At 42.9% G+C, this 17,344-nt stretch overlaps 1 protein-coding gene across 1 annotated transcript in view; it reads right to left on the bottom strand.

Annotated features, from left to right (window-relative positions):
• FER1L6 (fer-1 like family member 6) overlaps nucleotides 1-17,344 on the bottom strand; it is a 116,348-nt gene that overhangs the window by 74,791 nt on the left and 24,213 nt on the right. Inside the window, 6 exon segments of the mRNA XM_029923322.1 lie at nucleotides 1,424-1,543; nucleotides 4,447-4,537; nucleotides 8,993-9,093; nucleotides 11,294-11,414; nucleotides 15,119-15,302; nucleotides 16,282-16,390. Of these exon segments, the coding sequence (XP_029779182.1) occupies nucleotides 1,424-1,543; nucleotides 4,447-4,537; nucleotides 8,993-9,093; nucleotides 11,294-11,414; nucleotides 15,119-15,302; nucleotides 16,282-16,390 (726 nt within the window).

Raw genomic sequence — 17,344 nt, 5'->3', positions numbered from 1 at the left:
CTATGCAATTAAGCAAGTGTAGCTTCTTTGAGAAAGCCTTATGTCATGACTTATAAGTACATTTAAACCCCATATGTCCAACTTGGCTACTGTGCTTTGAGAATTTGCAAGTTGGACCCATGATTTGGCATCTTTGGTGGCCTACTTTTCTCCATCTATGGAACAAATATCTTCCCCTTTGTTATTGTTGGGTTTTTTTGTAATCATGTAATGATTTAGACTCAAACATTGGTCCTCCTAGAGCCAGATAGCTTTCCAGAATATTCAAATAAAAAAGCAAAGACAAAAATCCATGAATGCCTCACTATTTGCTCTTTTTTAAAAAATATTTATTTTGAGACAGAGAGAGAGAGAGAGAGAGAGAGAGGAGTGGGGGAGGGATGGAGAAAAAAGGAGACACAGAATCTGAAGCAGGCTCCAAGCTCTGAGCTGTTAGCACAGAGCCCAACGCGGGGCTCAAACTCAAGGACCGTGAGATGATGACCTGAGCTGAAGTCAGACACATAACTGACTGAGCTATCCAGGCATCCCTCTATCTGCTCTTAAGGAAGGAAAAACAATTCTATAAGGGACTTTAGACCTAATTTATAGTTACCAAGTATTTTAGCTCTACTTTGGGTTGTTATTCAGGAGAAATTCTACTAATTTACACATTAAATTCTACTTTAAAATTGAGCTAATCAAGATAGGAATTACAAGATACCCTGTTAAGAGGCCCATTATGTTGAATTGTTTATATGAAAACAAAAACATCAATGAGGAGGTTTTCCTAGTGAGAGGGGTCGGTCAGTCACAGTGCTGAAGTCCTGACGCTTGGTTTGAACCTTCTGGGGGCTTACTAAAATCCCTGCATCTGCTAAAATGACTTCGTGTCTCACTGTTTATTATGTCTCCGGGGAATGATGGATTTGCAACAAGATATGCAACTTTTGAGTTTGACAGACAGAAGCAGTAATTTTCTGTACCTCTCCATGAAACCTTCCCATAAAAATCCCAGTATCTGACAGAAGCAAATATGAGGACCTTTTTAGAACATTCTAGAAGTCACAAAACCTATGGTTTATAACTAACTTTAAAGGAGAAGCCGTTTCAACTTCTACTGGATATGAGTTTAAATCCACTTACAGTTGAAAGCTAATCAAAGGCCCCATACATATTTTGTCTTTTCTTGATTCCATTAAGGAACATGCTTTTTATTTCTGCTGAATACTCAGGCTTCATTAAAAAATCAATAAAGCTATACATGTTTGGCTTAATTCAAAAATCTCCCTTCTCACTCCTAAACTAACGGTGCCTGCTCAGCTCTGCAGGGCTTGGAAGAGAGCATTGCTCTCCATCTTTTATCCTTATCAAACATTCAAACCTCACTAGGAATATATTTGGTCTAATCTCCTAAAGGAAGTTCACCTTTAGAGTTGATTACCTCATCAACGAGGAAGCGGATTTTTTCCACAAAGATTTCGGCTTCGTGGATCATTTCATCAAGAGATAATTTCTTCTTCTGCTGCTGAATGATCGCCTTGGCCTCCTTGGCCATTGCTTCCTAAAATAAGACAAGAGTCCAGGTAGATTTTTCTAGCGATCTGGACAGTAAGTACTGTCTTGTCACTGGAGGATCCTGAAGGTGCTTGTTAAGTTCCATACCCAGCCATTCGTGGAGCTGTTTCAGGGTCCGCCAGTGTGCACACTGCCCATTTAATAGAAATTTCATAGACATATGGAGGTAGTGAATATCATCTCACCTTTTTTTGATAGATGAGAAGCCAAGGCCTGGAAAAGTCAGAGGTTTGTCAAGGACAACTTGATAGCTCTGTGAGCTAGGACCTAAACCCAGGAACTAAAATGTCTCGCGTTCTTACTCTGTGGCAGGCAAAGCCCCATCTGCTGAATTAATCTTCACTGCTCCTCACAGCAGCCTTCCCAGGCAGGCACCATTGCTGAGGAGAGCAATGCAGGACTGGGAGGCCAAGCTGGAGCTGGGCCCCTGCTGAGTCCAGAACCCATGTCCTTAGTCACTGTCCTTACTACTTCTTCCAGAGGCTTGAGGGATGCTTCCAGACCAACCTGGTGTCATTTGAGAAACGCTGCCACACAGTCTGAGTGTTTGGAATATCCAAGTGTTTATTCGGATTCATTCATTCAGCTGCATGTTTGTGCAGAGGAAACCCCCAAACATTCATGGTGATTTCTGAGACCCTGCATGAGTGGGTCTTGCCTACTCCCTGCTTCATCTTGTATTGCTTCATACACTGGGTGCCAGGCACACTGGTCCTCACGAAGGCCCAAAACATGCCACGCTCAGTCTGTCCTGAAGACTGATGTGTGTGGGCTTCCTCTTGTTCAGATGCTCTTCCTGGACTCAGCGCGGCTCGCTCCTTCCCAAGTCTCAGCTTCAGTGTCACCGTTGTGTCATGTCCTCCACATTCTCCTGATCGCCGTGGCCTTACAAAGTTTCCTTCATAACCATAACCTCTAATCTTTTTTTTTATTTGTTGTTTTCCTTTCTATCTTCTGTCTACTCCACCAAAATATAAACTTCACAAGGACAGGGACCTTCTCTGGTTTGTTCTTACTTATTCTCAGTGTCTGGCAGAGTTCCTGACACATAGCAGGTGTTAAATAAATGTTTGCAGAATGAATAAGCCAATCAATCAATCAATCAATTCCTCAGGGGCTAGTACCAAGTACTTGCAGCTCTGTGTTCCCAGCACCTAGCACAGAGCCTGGCACATAGGAAACCTTTGGTACATGCTGGCCAGGAGGACTGAATACTTGATGTGTATCAGGTACTATCCTAGGAGCCAAGGCCTATGATAGGGGAAGTCACAGGCTTCCTTCCCTGAGACTTTGACAGTTTGGTGAGCTGAAAGCAATGTATGTGCAAAACATCAGGGGACCAGGGAAAGACAGAGCTAGGATTTATAGATGACGTGACATTTGAGCTGGGTCTTTAAAAAGGAATGGAATTCATCAGGTGATAAGAAGAGAAAGGAAAGTCGAGAGAGAGGAACCAATTGCAGATAGAAGGTATGGATGACTGACAGATGCCAGTGATTTTTGAAGCAAAGGCAATCTAATCAGGTTTGTGTTTTAGAAAGAACATTCTGGTTGTGGTATGGAAGATGGGCTGGAAGAAGACATAGTCTGGGCCTAGTGGGTGCCAAGGAACTTAGTGTAGGCAGAGATTCTGGGGATGAAGAAGTGGAACAAGATTCAGAATGTTTAAGGGGAGAAATCAACAAGGCCTGTAGTCGAATTGACTACTGAAGGTTAGAAATAAAGATTTAAAGTTGAGTCTAGGCTTCTGGTCGGAGTAACAAGAGTAGCTGGTGGCACTAACAGAGGATGTGGAACAAAGTTACATTGGAAGCGGATGGGTTTAATAGGATGAGTTGAGATGAAGGTGCTGTGAGACAGGCAGGTGATGTGTCCACTGGGAAGGTGGAAATACAGGTCCAGAGATGAGAAGGGAGAGCGGGGCCTCTACAAGCTATTGAATGCATGGACTCGTTTAGGCCAAGGACTGCTGGATGTTGAGAAATACATAGCTCTGTGGGCGATATGTAGTGGATGGACATTGCATAGACAGGGAAAGGCAGCCAAAGGTGCTAGAGAAGAAATGGGGTAGGGAGATTTATATAGTGAAAATCTGGCCTCCCTGGAAGTACAGAGGAGGAGTACATAAACCCTTGTTTATTATTCTGGGAAGAAAGGTGAACCAGTTTAGAGACTTGGGTTTTAGTGTCTAGACTATGATCAATTAGCTGTGATCTTTTAAAAATCCTTTAATCTCGCTGAGCCTCACTCACATCTTCAAAATGCCCCTGACCAGTCAAACACTGAATCATTTTTCTTGCAGAATTATCATGGCCTCATACAAAACATCCCTTGGTGCCACTGTTGCAGCTGAAGTTTCAAGGTGAGATAAGCCAGGGTCTGACCTGGGCTGGCATTTCTCAACCATCACGTATTCTATAGGGATGGAGGATCTGTGAGGCATGCAGAGCTGTGCGGGTTCTCCAGGACACAGAGAGGTATCGGCTCCTACCCCACTGTCAAGAAAGCTTACAATTCTTCACAATTCTTAATGGAGGGAAACCGAGAAGGTGAATAACAGTTACTTTTTTGGTCTCTCCACTTGTGAGGCAAAAGAGTCTATGCCTTTCACAAAATATAAACATCAAGAAAATGGTCAAGGAGGAAATGCATCAGAATAGGATACAGGACTGGTGGGATTCTAGAACATTCTTATAAACATTCAATAAATGTGCATTCCATTCCAACTCACCCATATATTCACTTCTCACTCATATTTCTACATCACGCAGATGTATAACCTTTAGAGCCTTATCCTCATCTGGTCTGTGACCTATGCCTCATCCGCAAGGTTTATTTTTAAAGCACATGTTTTAATTCTGTTCAAAGTATAAATAGATTTTCACATACCAGCTCCTGCCAACAGAGCGTAAGTCGTTTCTTATCTAAAGTGGTTTGGTTCAACATCTTGGGCTTCTTTTCTGCTTCAGAGATAAAGGCACTAGAAGAGAAGAATAATAATTTCACTACTTAGTGAAAATCCATTTATGTACTTCCAGAGATCTGCAAATATGTTTTCTGCAACACAATGGGAAAGTTGATGAGGCCACAGAACCACGATTTCTCATTTAGAATTAAGCAATGGTGGGGGCACTTGGTGGCTGGCTCAGTCAGTTAAGCGTCTGACTTTGGCTCAGGTTGTGATCTCACTATTGATAAACTTGAGTCCCACATCAGGCCTGCCTCTCTATCAGTGAGGAAGGAGCCTGCTTCAGATCTCTCCCCCTCTCTCTGTCCCTCCCCTACTCACTCTCTCTCTATCTCAAAAACAAATAAACATTAAAAAAAAAAAAGAATTAAGGAATGGTGAACTAACTTTTCTGAGACAAAGTAAGGATTGGAAATAATGCCTAGACCCCACATTAGTTTGGGGGAATAGATGTTTTTTTCCTACTTTCTTTCATAAACATATCTATTGTGATTGCTATCCAAGGTCATAACAACAAATATAAAATAATGCAGTTTTCCTTGATCTTACACATTTAACACACACCAAGGGTTTCCTGAAAAGTGAATGTAAAAAATATTTTAGAATCAATACTGGGATATGTGCTCACATGTTAAAAATTCTACCAATGACTGAGTAGTAACACTTTGAGACATGATATTAAAAATGTGTTCTAATCAGGACGCCTGGGTGGCTCAGTCGGTTAAACATACGACTTTGGCTCAGGTCATGATCTCACAGTTTCTAAGTTTGAATCCAGCATTGGGCTCTGTGTTGACAGCTCAGAGCCTAAAGCCTGCTTTGGATTCTGTGTCTCCCTAGCTTTCTGCCCATCCCCTACTCACACTCTGTCTGTCTATCTCTCTCTCAAAAATAAATAAACATTAAAAAATTTTTCTTAAATATGTTCAAATCATGTTTTCACTCATATGTGGAGTTTGAGAAACTTAACTGAAGACCATGGGGGAAGGGAGGAGGGGGAAATGGCTTCAAACAGAGAAGGAGGCAAACCATACGAGACTCTTAAATACAGAGAACAAACCAAGGGTTGATGGGAGGGGCGGAGAGAGGGGAAAATGGGTGATGGGCATTGAGGAGAGCATTTGCTGTAATGAACACTGGGTGTTGTATATAAATGATGAGTCATGGGAATCTACTCCCAAAGCCAAGAGTACACAGTATACACTGTATGTTAGCCAACTGGATAATAAACTATATTAAAATAATAATAATAATAATAATAAATAAAACAAAGCGGTAGACATTATGAATGCAGTTGAAAAAAATATAAATGGCTTGAAAACATGGGGAAATATGACATTGCCCTCATTAGTGAAAACTTAAATGCAAATTAAAATCAATACCCTTTTTACCTCTTACAAACTGGATAATATTCAAGGTTGGTGGGGAAATAGTCATTCTCCTCCACTAATTATATAAGAGACAAGTTGACAGCACTTGCCAAAAATTAAATGTCTATATAATTTGATCCAAAAATTAAGCTAGAATTCTGTCCTTCAAAAACAACTGAAAAATTTTGCAAGAAGATGTTTACATAATAATGCTTATTGTAGCATTGTTTATAGTAGCAAAATAAGTAGCAACAACTAGTGTATCAGAGATGAGTTAAATATGTGATACATATCACACAATTAAATACTGAGGACTATCATGTATGACTGTAGAAAGATTCCAGTGCTAGTTGGGGGAGCGAAAGAGCAACCTGCTGAACAAAATGGGTAACATTTGTGGAAAAATAGTGTTTTCATGACCGCATGGGTTTGCAAATGCACAGGGGAAAAAATCCAGAACAAATCAAACTTGTCTCTGCAGAATGGGACTGGAGAGAGAATTGAAAACATTTTTTCTTTATATATTCCTACATTTTTTGGCTAGATGAGCATGTAATTCTGTGACAAAAAAAAAAAAAAATCAATGACAAAGGAAACCAAAAGGAGAAGATGCCACACTTCCCTGTGAGGGGTCCTGTGTCAGAGCTGGAAACCCCACCGGCAATTCTCTTCCGACTTACTAGTCAGGTTACATTTTCTCTTAATTTGTATTTATTTTTTTTAATTAGAATTTTTTTCTAATGTTTATTTTTGAGAAAGGGAGAGAGAGAGAGCGCATAAACAGGGGAGAGACAGAGACAGCGCGAGACACAGAATCCAAGGCAGGCTCCAGGCTCTGAGCTGTCAGCACAGAGCCTGACGCGGGGCCTGAACCCATGAACCACGAGATCCTCACGAGAACCGAAGTCAGACACTTAATGGACTGAGCCACCCAGGCACCCCATTTTCTCTTAATTTTTATAAAGAAGATTAAGGATCTTATTTTGAAGAAGGCATCTAGTTGCCACATGTCTACCTTTCTGAGAGAACAAGAAACTCCATTCTACCCCCAAACGGCCCAGCGCAAGGAGACACGGTGGACCCTCCTGACCTCTGATTTCTCGCTCCCTTTCTCACAGCAGGAGAAACCATTGATTTCCTCAACAAAATTGGGGCAAATGACCATGGCACCTGTTTGTGTTCATTCTTCATCTTTCAGCCCCAGCCTGCTGTGACCTGTGGACAGCCCCCTCCTTGCCTTCCTGGGGCAAGTGACCTGTCCCTTCTTGGGGAGAAGACCCGGAAGTCCAGCCGCTTAACCATGAAGGGGTCAGCAGCAGGAAGGAAATAGGAAACCTACCTTGACCTCAGGTTCAAGCTGCTTTCTCAAATCCAAGTTTACCAAATATAAAACAAACATTTTGATTTCTGTCTGACCCTCATAAATGTGTATTCAGTGGCTTGTAAACTTGAAGAGAAAGGGAAATGATCACCCCAAAGAGCCCCCTAATATAGAAAATTATTGAGCTATAATTTACCCACGAACAGTTTCTAAAAATAGGAGATCATGAAGCTTTTTAAAGATGCTCAAAGAGCATTGCAGGTGGCACTTAGCTCACAACAGGAGCAACTGTGATGGATATTGCTTCTATAATGAGAAATGAAAAAGAAATACAGATAGAAAGAAATCTATGCATTTATTCGTTTGCTTTCCTTTTTTAAAGCAAAACTGATGGGTAATTGAGAGATTAGAAAAGACGGAACTTATAAAGCAAAACACCAGAATTTAGCTATTTAGTTATCCCCTATCTCCTAGTTTTTGCCTTCCATCAAATGAATCTTCACCCTTCTTAATTGCTTCCATTATGACAAAACCTTTTTTTTTCTTTTTCCTTTTTGTTTTTAGAGAGAGAGCAGGCCACTGCCCAGTGCAAAGCCCAACATGGGGCTCGATCTCACCACCCTGAGATCATGACCTGAGCTAAAATCAAGAGATGCTTAACTGACTGAGCCACCCAGGTGCCTGTCATTATGCTAAATTCTCATTTTTGCCCAACTCTTGACCTAATTAACTTCGAGTTAGTCCAGGCTGTTTCCTTACGTGGTAGGCAAGCCCCTACACTGGCCCCCAGTGACCTCCTTCTCCTGCTCTTTTTGCCGTTGTGTAATTCCCTCCCTTTGAATGTGCACTGGACCTCATGATTTGCTCACGGTAGAGTATGTCAAGAGTGATGAGGTGTCACTTCGAAGATTAAGTTATAAAGGACCATGACGTCTATCTTGCTGGCATGCTCTCTGTGACTCTTCTTGCTAGTTCACTCTGATGAAGTCTGCTGCCATGTCGTGAGAGGGAGCCCGGAGAGGCCCACGTGGTGAGGAATTGAGACCGACTGCCAACAGCCAGCCAGCAGGGAACTGAAGTCCTCCATCCACTAACCAGGAAGAACTGAATTCGCAAATAACCGTGTGCGTGGGCTTGGCGGGGAAGCCTGCCTACCTGAGCGTCCAGGTAACTGCGGCCCCAGCCAGCGCCCTGACTGCAGTCTCTGAGACATTCTAAGCAAAGGGCCTGGCTAAGCCACAGCTGGACTCCTGACCCACAGAAACCGAGATGCTAATTACTCTTTAGTCACTAAATTTGGGAGTTCTTACTCCATAGTAGGTAACTCATATGACCTATTTTTAAATCTTTTATTATTATTGTTTGCCACCTGGAAACAGAGTCCTTAATTGGTGCTTACCGTGTTACATAGAAAATTCTGCTAAATAGTATTTGATTTATTATCCCATCTACTGTCAAATAGTTGCTGAGCACCTACCAAATGCAGACGCATGCTTGGAATAATGCTACTAGCATTTTTCTGTCTTCATTAAAAAGTCTCTGCACTGAGTCTTTCTTTTCTTCTTCTTTTTTTCCCCTTTGTTTTATGCTTTAGTTAAGTGTCAGGAAGCAACAGTGAGCCCCCAAGTGCCAGCTAAACTACTGAACAAAATACAGATGGATAGAAAACTACGAAATGCTCATGTGAATGCATGTGAAAGCGACGATTTTCTAAGGTGATTAAGAGCGGATTCCAGACACGCTGTGCAGCCCACATGCCGGCTCTTCTCCCCGTACCTGCTTTGACTGATGAAGTCACTGAGCACAGTCTTCATTTTGTCTTCCGATCCTTTCTCTGAAATCTTGATCAATTCTCTCACTTCTCCTATACTTTCTTCCTGGAAACAAACATAGGGGTAGAGGGATGAGGGGCAGATCCCGATCGGAATACCTCAGGCAGAGTATTTTGCTGGTTTTGTGTTTTATAAGTGAAGGGAGATTTCCCTCATTTTCTTGTGCCTGAACTGGGAAATGCTGCTGCATTCTAACTTCGAGACTTCCTTTTCTTCCCTGGAATCAGGCCAAATACAAGCCTTCTGCACTGCTCAAACTCCTCGTTTCTGTTCCAGATCATTTCCTAACAGGGAATCATTTATTTAGAGTCTACTCTGGGGGGAAACTAATGTCAGGAAATACCTAACTAGGTAGAGCAAATTATATATAATATAAAAAAAACTTCAAAAGCAAAGTTCAAGTCAGTTGATTATATGGGAATATAGTAATACTGAATAATCCTGATTTAAAAGGGATAAATTCTTCTGATTATAGGGGAACTGAGGCAGGGAATGAGGTGGTATAGGGGAGAGGACAGCACACATATGTGCTTGTACACTTAATAATTGTACTTTTCTTTTTAGGCCTAAATTCTAGTATTCCATTCAGAGACACTCAAAAGGCAATATACACGTTATCACTGCTTTGCCAGAATTTATAAAAATCATATTACTCATCAAAGTCTGATGTCTGGGGACACATGTTTCCCTCTTTCCCCTTCACCAAAAGAACAGGCAAATTGTGGGGTGGTTAAACATTTCGGTGTAGGGTCGAGCTACCTCGGTTCAAATCCAGACTCTATCCTTATAACTGAACTAACCTCCGTATGCCCGCTTTCCTGGAAAGTCAGATAATAAGAGCACCCATCTATAGCACCACCAGAGAGAGACGTGGACTTCTTCAGACAGTGCTAAGTGCTTAGTAAACATTCAGTCATGTTAGCCACCTTATGCCAAGCATGGCAGGGATCCGGCCCTGAGAAAGGACTGGAAATGGATGGTAAAGGCAGCTATTCTTTGCCCAGAGAAACATTCCACTTTGTTTTGTCAAGGCTTTTAGAAATAAACTAAGATATTTTGCCTGATGGAGAAGCAAAACCAGCCTTCCAAAGCAAGTCTGTGGCCTCCACATAACATGACACCAGACTGCCCTCAGACTCTACCTCCATGATGCCTGGAACCCCCCAGGCCAGAGGCAATGGGCTTTGTTTCACACAACTAGTGACAGAATTATAAAGCAAATGAGAGAGTGAAATTTGTTCTTTCCTTAGGACAGGCTTTCATGGAAAGAGAGGGTCCCCTGGTGAGGCATGGCAGGACAGAAAGTAGAGAGCACCCCCATGAGCTGTGTGGTGTGAGAAGAGAAACGTGAGAGCAGGCAGAAAGAAACCACAAAGGGCAGGCTCAGGAGCCCAAAGAAGCATAGTTCCCAGGGGTGCCTTCCTCTCGGGGGTTGGGTGGAACAATCTGGCAGCCATTGCATATTGGCCCTGTTATAAATACTTCCCTTCAAGCCTTCAAAGAACTATTGGCTCCTTTCAGGTGCCAGGTATTATGCCAGATGCCACAGAACAGTAGGAAATGGTTATTGAACAAATAAACACACCAATCAATTGTAAAATATGGAGAGCTGTGAGGGGACAGTGCAGGGTATCACAAGAAAGGATAAGGGGAAGAAGCCAGGAGGCTTCTCTGAGGAAGTAGTTGAAACTGAGCTGTGGAGGTAAATGGGTTACATAGGCGAAGCGTGGAGGGAAAAGTAGCTCAGGCAGAAGGAATGGCATGGAGGTGGCTATGAGGCATAAAGGAACTTGGTTTCTTCAAGAGACAAGAAGTCCAGTGTGCTTGGAACAAGGGAGAAAATATGGGAGAGGCGGGACTGGAGAGGTGGGAGGGCTTCACCTTGTAGGCAATTCTCCGTCATGTTAAGGGCTTAGGATTTTATGAGTTGAAGCCAGGATCTACCAATTCTGTGAGAAAGTTGTCACTCTCCTGCCCTAATCTCCTGATTAGGAAAACAGTCTATTCCTAGGTCCTATAATGTTAAGAAGCAGAACAGAGATTCTAATCCAGATAGTTTTATTTAAAGTCAAAACGTATTCTCATTCCCTTTAGTCCAGAAGGTAGAAACTATGTGCCCTCTTGCAGCAGCCACAATTTATTTGTATTTAAATTAAGATCAAGACCCTCTAGTGGGTGGATAAAAAGGTCCCTTTTGCCTCTGGCTGCCCAATTTTCAAATTCATCACCTGTGAGAGTCACCTACCAGCAGGTCCGCCATTTTCTCCAGCATGTTGGACCAGTGCAGCCTAAACGTCTGGTCTCCCCAAGAACTGATAAAGTAGACACAGGGCTTCTTGGCCTCAAAAGGCAAATAGTTGTAGTTCCTGTGAAAACAGGTTAGGTATGGAAATTAGTTAGCAATTGGTATTTTTTCATAAGCTACAAGTTCATGATTTGTATGGTCTGTCTGGGGTGGGGAAGGGTGGTGACAAAACAGTCTATTGACTGTGTTCTAACCGGAGACCCCTGAACAGTAAACAATGAACAGATATGGAAAGGTACTAACAGCCACTGCCATGGGACCCAGGACAAAGCCTAGAGCTGAGCACCAGGGAGCAGGGTTTATCAAGCAAGCCTTCTTCAAGGAGGAACTTCTCTTTCCAGTTTAGAGAGGAGGGGAGGGAGAAAAACTAACATTTTCATTTTAATGTCTATAAGCTATGCACTGTGTGAAAATCAGTTGAGATAACAGATATGAATGAAATTGCTAGAAAACTGCAAGAGCATAATATATTTTTAATTAGGATAAAGCATGTGCTCAATCTGAACTGCAGCAACCAGACTGCCATCCATCCATTCATCCATCTGCCCATCCATGCATGGATGCATTCACGCATACATCCATCTATCCAGGCATCCATGCATCCAACCACACATCCATCTGTCCATCCATCCATCAATGCATCCATCTGTCCATCCATCCATCAATGCATGCATCCATGCATCCATCTACCCATGAATCCACCCAATCATCCATGCATGCTTTCATGCATCCATCTACCACCCACCCATCCATCCATCCATGCATCCAATATTAACTATTTCTATGCATTGGTGCTGATAAGGCAGGTTACCCACTTGGCTAAGAGGGATAAGATGTATGGCAAAGTAGCCAGATGGGGAGATATGGAGCCAAAGAAAGTGTTGGAGGGTGACAGGTGGATATGCTTAAACACTAATAAGAATAAGACAGCTAACAGGGGGGATTGAAGACACAAAAGAAGGAGCTAATTTGTCAGTTTTGGCCCCCAGGAAGGAAAGGGATGGGTAAGGCAGGTAAGGTGAGAGAAGTGTGGCAAAAAGTTGGTGGTCCCTGTCTAATGGCAGCTATAGTCTTGACTAGGTTTTCTCCAAGCCTCTGTAATTCTCCCAGTAACAACTGGGACTGCAAGAAGAGAAATATGACAGGAAGGCCAAGGCAAAGTTTCTCAGAATGGGCAGGGTGAGACATGTGGCTTGATAAACATGGACAGAGTTTGGAGTCATACACCCATAGAGGCAGATAGACCAAGGGCAAGAAAGCTGTTTCCATTCCAAAAAGCTAAAGAGAATTTCAGCCTGAAAGAATGGACAGTTGTTCTTTTTAGCTCTCCAATCCAAATTTCTTCTGGAGACCATAAAATTAGCAAAGGTGTCCGGTGTCTGTTCTGTAGAAAATAAACCAGCAGGTGTCCATTTAGAAGAGAAGCCAAATTAATTCTTGGCTGAGACTGAGATCATTATTATAGCAGGAGAACAAAAAAATAAATTAAAAAGTAAGAAATCAAAATGTTCTTTCATCTCTTTTAAAATTATTGCACCAAGAACCCTACAAAATATATCCTTGCCCAAGTATTGTCCTTTGTTCCAAGGCTTCTATGGTTCAGATTATTTTGTGCTAATGATGTTCACAGGGCCTTTGCCTCTTTGATTCCCAGAGTCCTCCTAGTCTTACTGGGTCTGGGACTGGGATGCTGTGGTTCTCTGGCAAACTAGACCCAGATGGAGCATGGCAGATGGGAGGACACCATGAGGGCACTGTGTTGCCAGTGGGAAGAGAAGGCTGCCAGTTTGAGTGGCTGCCCTGACACAAGACCAGCCATGTGACTTTGGGCAAGGGTAGCCTTAGATTCCTGAGAGCGAAAGGATGAACCACATGGGATGTCCTGTGCCCCAGCCTCATTCCGGAACTCCAGCCCGAGACCTAAATTGTAGGTGAGTGCGTGTGCTCTCTAAAACTGGAAAGCTCAGACCAAACACAAGGAGTTTAACTTATTTTAATGAAGGCAAGACACAAATCAATTGTGTGACTGTGCGCATGTGCAAACGTGTGTGTGTGTGTGCGCACACATGCGTGTATATTATAGACACAGGATCTTCTAATTTAGCTACTGCCACTCTGGTTTGCCACTATGTGGAGAGAGCCTCAATATAGTGGCTGAGGAATATTTCTGAGAGACAGAAAGCCCGAGAAACATCATTCATTGTGGTCTCCTCGAGCCAGCACTAATATGAAGTCCGTCCAAGGGTCCGCTGAGACTTCTCATCTCCTCTCCAGCCATTCCCACACTACATCTCCCGACATTCTCACCCATAGTCACCAATGGTCTAGTTCAATAAGGTGGGGAGCTCTTTACTGCCTGGTCCCAGTGAAAGGATGCAGAGTGCCTCTGAGTACTTCAGAGAAGTTTCCCTGAGTTGCAGATCCAGTTATAGGATCCACCCACTGATCTCCTCAGTTTTGAGAATAGACAGAGAAACCATCAAAGGACAGGGAAGTTTAGGATCCTTGTTGGTGTGGGGAAAGGAGGATGGATGAACAACTATCACTGCCAGAGAGCACAAAACATCCCGAAGAAGGTGGTCCATGGGAGGGACAGGACTTAGAAAATATAAGGCACACTTAAAAATGAGGGGATAAACAAGATTATTTTCATTTACTTCCTCATACTTTGTCCCAAACACTCTCTTTCCACTGCTTAAGCCCCTTCTTACCCTTTAGGATGTCACCTTTTCTGTGACCTTTTTCAACTCCTCACCTCCTCCCCAGGGAAAATAAGTTACATACTTCCTCTCTCTGTCTCCATAGTACTCTGTACCCAACCCAGTTACAGTAATTCCTTAACTCATTCCAAAACATTTATGAAGATTAACTATGTTCCAGGCTTAGAGAGGAGCAGAAACACAGGCAAATTAGACACAGTCCCTGCCCTCAGAGTGTCCACAGTCTAATAGGGAGACAGACACGTAAAAACATCTTAATCCAATGTGATTGGTGCTTGGTGGAGGGGAGGTCTAGAAATCCACATCAGACTTGGGATTCAGGGAAGGGAATACGGGCTTAGCCTTGAAGGGTAATGGGAGCCAACAGTTCTAAAGAGAGGGCTTATTGCCTGGGCGAGGGAAGACCATCCTCACAGGCCTGGAGGCAGCAAACAGCAGGACACATCTGGAGAACCACCGGAGACCTAGTGCGGCTGGAGGAACGGTGGAGTTTAGGGAGGGACTGAGGTGATGGTAGAGAAGTCAATGGGGATGGAGTCAACAAGCTGTGGGCTCTGAAAATAATTCTGGAAGCCGCAGGCAGCCAATGAATGATGTCAATTCAGGGAGTAACTGGCTCTGACAGATAGTCTGCTGAATTTCTTTTTTTTTTTTAATGTTTTATTTTTGAGAGAGAGGGACAACAATAGTAATTGTTAACACGGTTTGGACTGAAATGTTAAATTCTGACCTTCCTACCCTGTTATGCCTCAAAGTTAGAGATATGATCATCTTCATCATTATCATCGTCCTGCCCTTACATGAACACCTGGATGTGACAACTGGAGAGTTGTCATCATGTCACAAAAGATTCAGTACAGTGACACTGTCCATGTTGTCCCTGTGTGTGCCTTGCTCCCATAACTGAGATTTAAAATAATAATAATAATGAGGTTTCTAGTTTTGGGGAAGAACTGAATCACACAGTCCCAGAAACAGGTCAGACTCCCACTGTCAGAACTGCAGCTGTGTCCCACTGTCCACTCTCCCCCGCTGTGTCTCCTACCTGTTCCCTTCTGTCACGAGTGGCTTCTCTGGGGGCGTGGTGGAGACAATAGGGATGGCGACATTATGGGCTGCACCTCCTTCTCCTTCATGCAGCAGTGGGAGGATTTCTTCTTCAGCTGATTCCGCTGACTTCTTCTTACTCCCATGAGAGGACCCGCCATCATGCAGGTTCCCAAAATTACCTAACGAGGCGACAGCAGGGGGACAGAGGCCAGGTGTCAACAAGCAAAATCAGGCTACACGGCATAAGGGATGCAAGGTCATGTCCTCCCCGGGCAGAGGAGTGAGGTCTCAGTGGGAAGGTGGGAAGAATGACAGACAAAAGAAATAATATTTACAATGACTATGAGCCATCATCTATATCCATCTTATTTTCTCTTGTGTAAAAACTACTTAAACCACAAATTAATGGGATTCCATCTCCACTTCTTTCTGCTCCTGTAAAGGAGATCCTCCCAATATGAATCAAGCCATTCTCTGATGGAATGCTCTTTCTTGGAAAGGTTTTCCCAGAAGTGCATCGACCCAGGAAGATTTTGGGGAGTTACAATAAAAGCAACTACAATATGCACAGGACTTGGCATGTATTAACTCACAATACTCTTGCAATAGCCCTATGAGGAACTATTATTTCCATTTTATAGATGAAGACACTGAGACTCAGAAATTTTCTTTTTAATTTTTTTAATGTTTTATTTATTTCTGAGAGAGAGAGAGAGACAGCTTGAGCAAGGGAGGGTCAGAGAGAGGGGGAGACACAGAACTTGAAGCAGGCTCCAGGCTCTGAGCTAGCTGTCAGCGCAGAGCCCAATGCAGAGCTCAAACCCATGACCGCGAGATCATGACCTGAGCTGAAGCCGGATGCTCAACCGACTGAGCCACCCAGGCGCCCTGACTCAGAGAAATTAAGTGAGCCTAGGAGTAATGGAACCAGATTCGTAATCCAAGTCTGTCTGAGTCAAAACTATACTCTTAATCCTTCTTTTAAAGTATGAAAATAAATCTATCCCTTACATATTGACACTAGGGTGAACAAAGAATTATTCATTTCTTCCTGAGGTGCAAACCTCCACCAGAATGGTATCCTCTCCATGTAAGACACTAACTCGTTTATTCAAGAAATAGGTATAAAGTCAGTGCCAAATGTTTGCTTACACTTACCAATAGAAACTTCAAAGCTAATGGGTTTGTCTCCAATCCTCCGGTCAATCATGGTAGCTTCAAAAAATGCTCCAAAGACTAAAAATTCCTCATATTTTTCTGGTATAATCTATAGAAAGAAAAAATATTAGACAGGCATGGATCTATCTTGTTTATTACCAGCAAGCTGAATTAGTGATGTTAACTGGTCCAGGGTGATTTGTAGGCATTTCATGAATTTCAGTGTTAGCCTGAAATGCCACATCATTTCCCCACTAATCAGACAGGCATGAACCAGGGCCTACAAATTACACATCCAAATTCAGCCTTTTATCTAGAATGATGTCATCTCAACCTTCTGAGCTTCTACCTTGCAATTAAAACCTTTTTTTATTTTAAAGGCAAAGGCTGGGGTGTGCATCTTTCTGTGGTGCTATTGTTAAAACACAGGTTTGGGATTGCCTTCAGATGCACAGCCATTTAGAAAACAGTCCCAGGATCAGACCTCTACACTGGAGCATCATTTTATGGATTATACAGGATGATCAAATACATTGTTTTTTCTTCTTAACAACTTTGAGAGGTCAAAATCCGGATCATTCCCATTTTACAGGTAAGAAAACTGAGGAAACTAAACTTAAGGTTAAGTTTAGTAACATTCCCAAGTATTCTGATCACAGACCCAGTGCTCTTGGGTCTCTAACATGGGCTAATCCAATGACTTGGTGCTGCTCAAAGACAGATCTTACTCCCCAAAATAAAACAAGCCCATATGAAAGAGACAGAAGGGCTAGACACCTGTGTGAACATCAGCCAATCCAGCGCATCCAGGATGAGCAGTACACACTGCACTTCCGGCATGAGGGTGCTCAGTCCTGGGATCACAACTGCTTTTACACCAAAAAGGGCTTTAGAGTTCATCTGATCCACTTCCTTCTATCCGAATAAACTAGAGCTCAGAGAGACTAAGGGGTTTCCCCAGGTCACACAGCAAGTTAAAGTCAGCCAAGATTTGAGGTCTGCTCTCCACCAAGACTGCCCTCAAGGAGCCCATATGTGGAAGAGAGGACCAGGACAGGTCACA

The sequence above is a fragment of the Suricata suricatta genome, chromosome 15 (genome assembly GCF_006229205.1).
Source record: "Suricata suricatta isolate VVHF042 chromosome 15, meerkat_22Aug2017_6uvM2_HiC, whole genome shotgun sequence".
Taxonomy (NCBI): Eukaryota; Metazoa; Chordata; class Mammalia; order Carnivora; family Herpestidae; genus Suricata; species Suricata suricatta.
The sequence above is the reverse complement of the archived record's forward strand: the minus strand, read 5'-3'. Positions and strand labels throughout refer to the sequence as shown.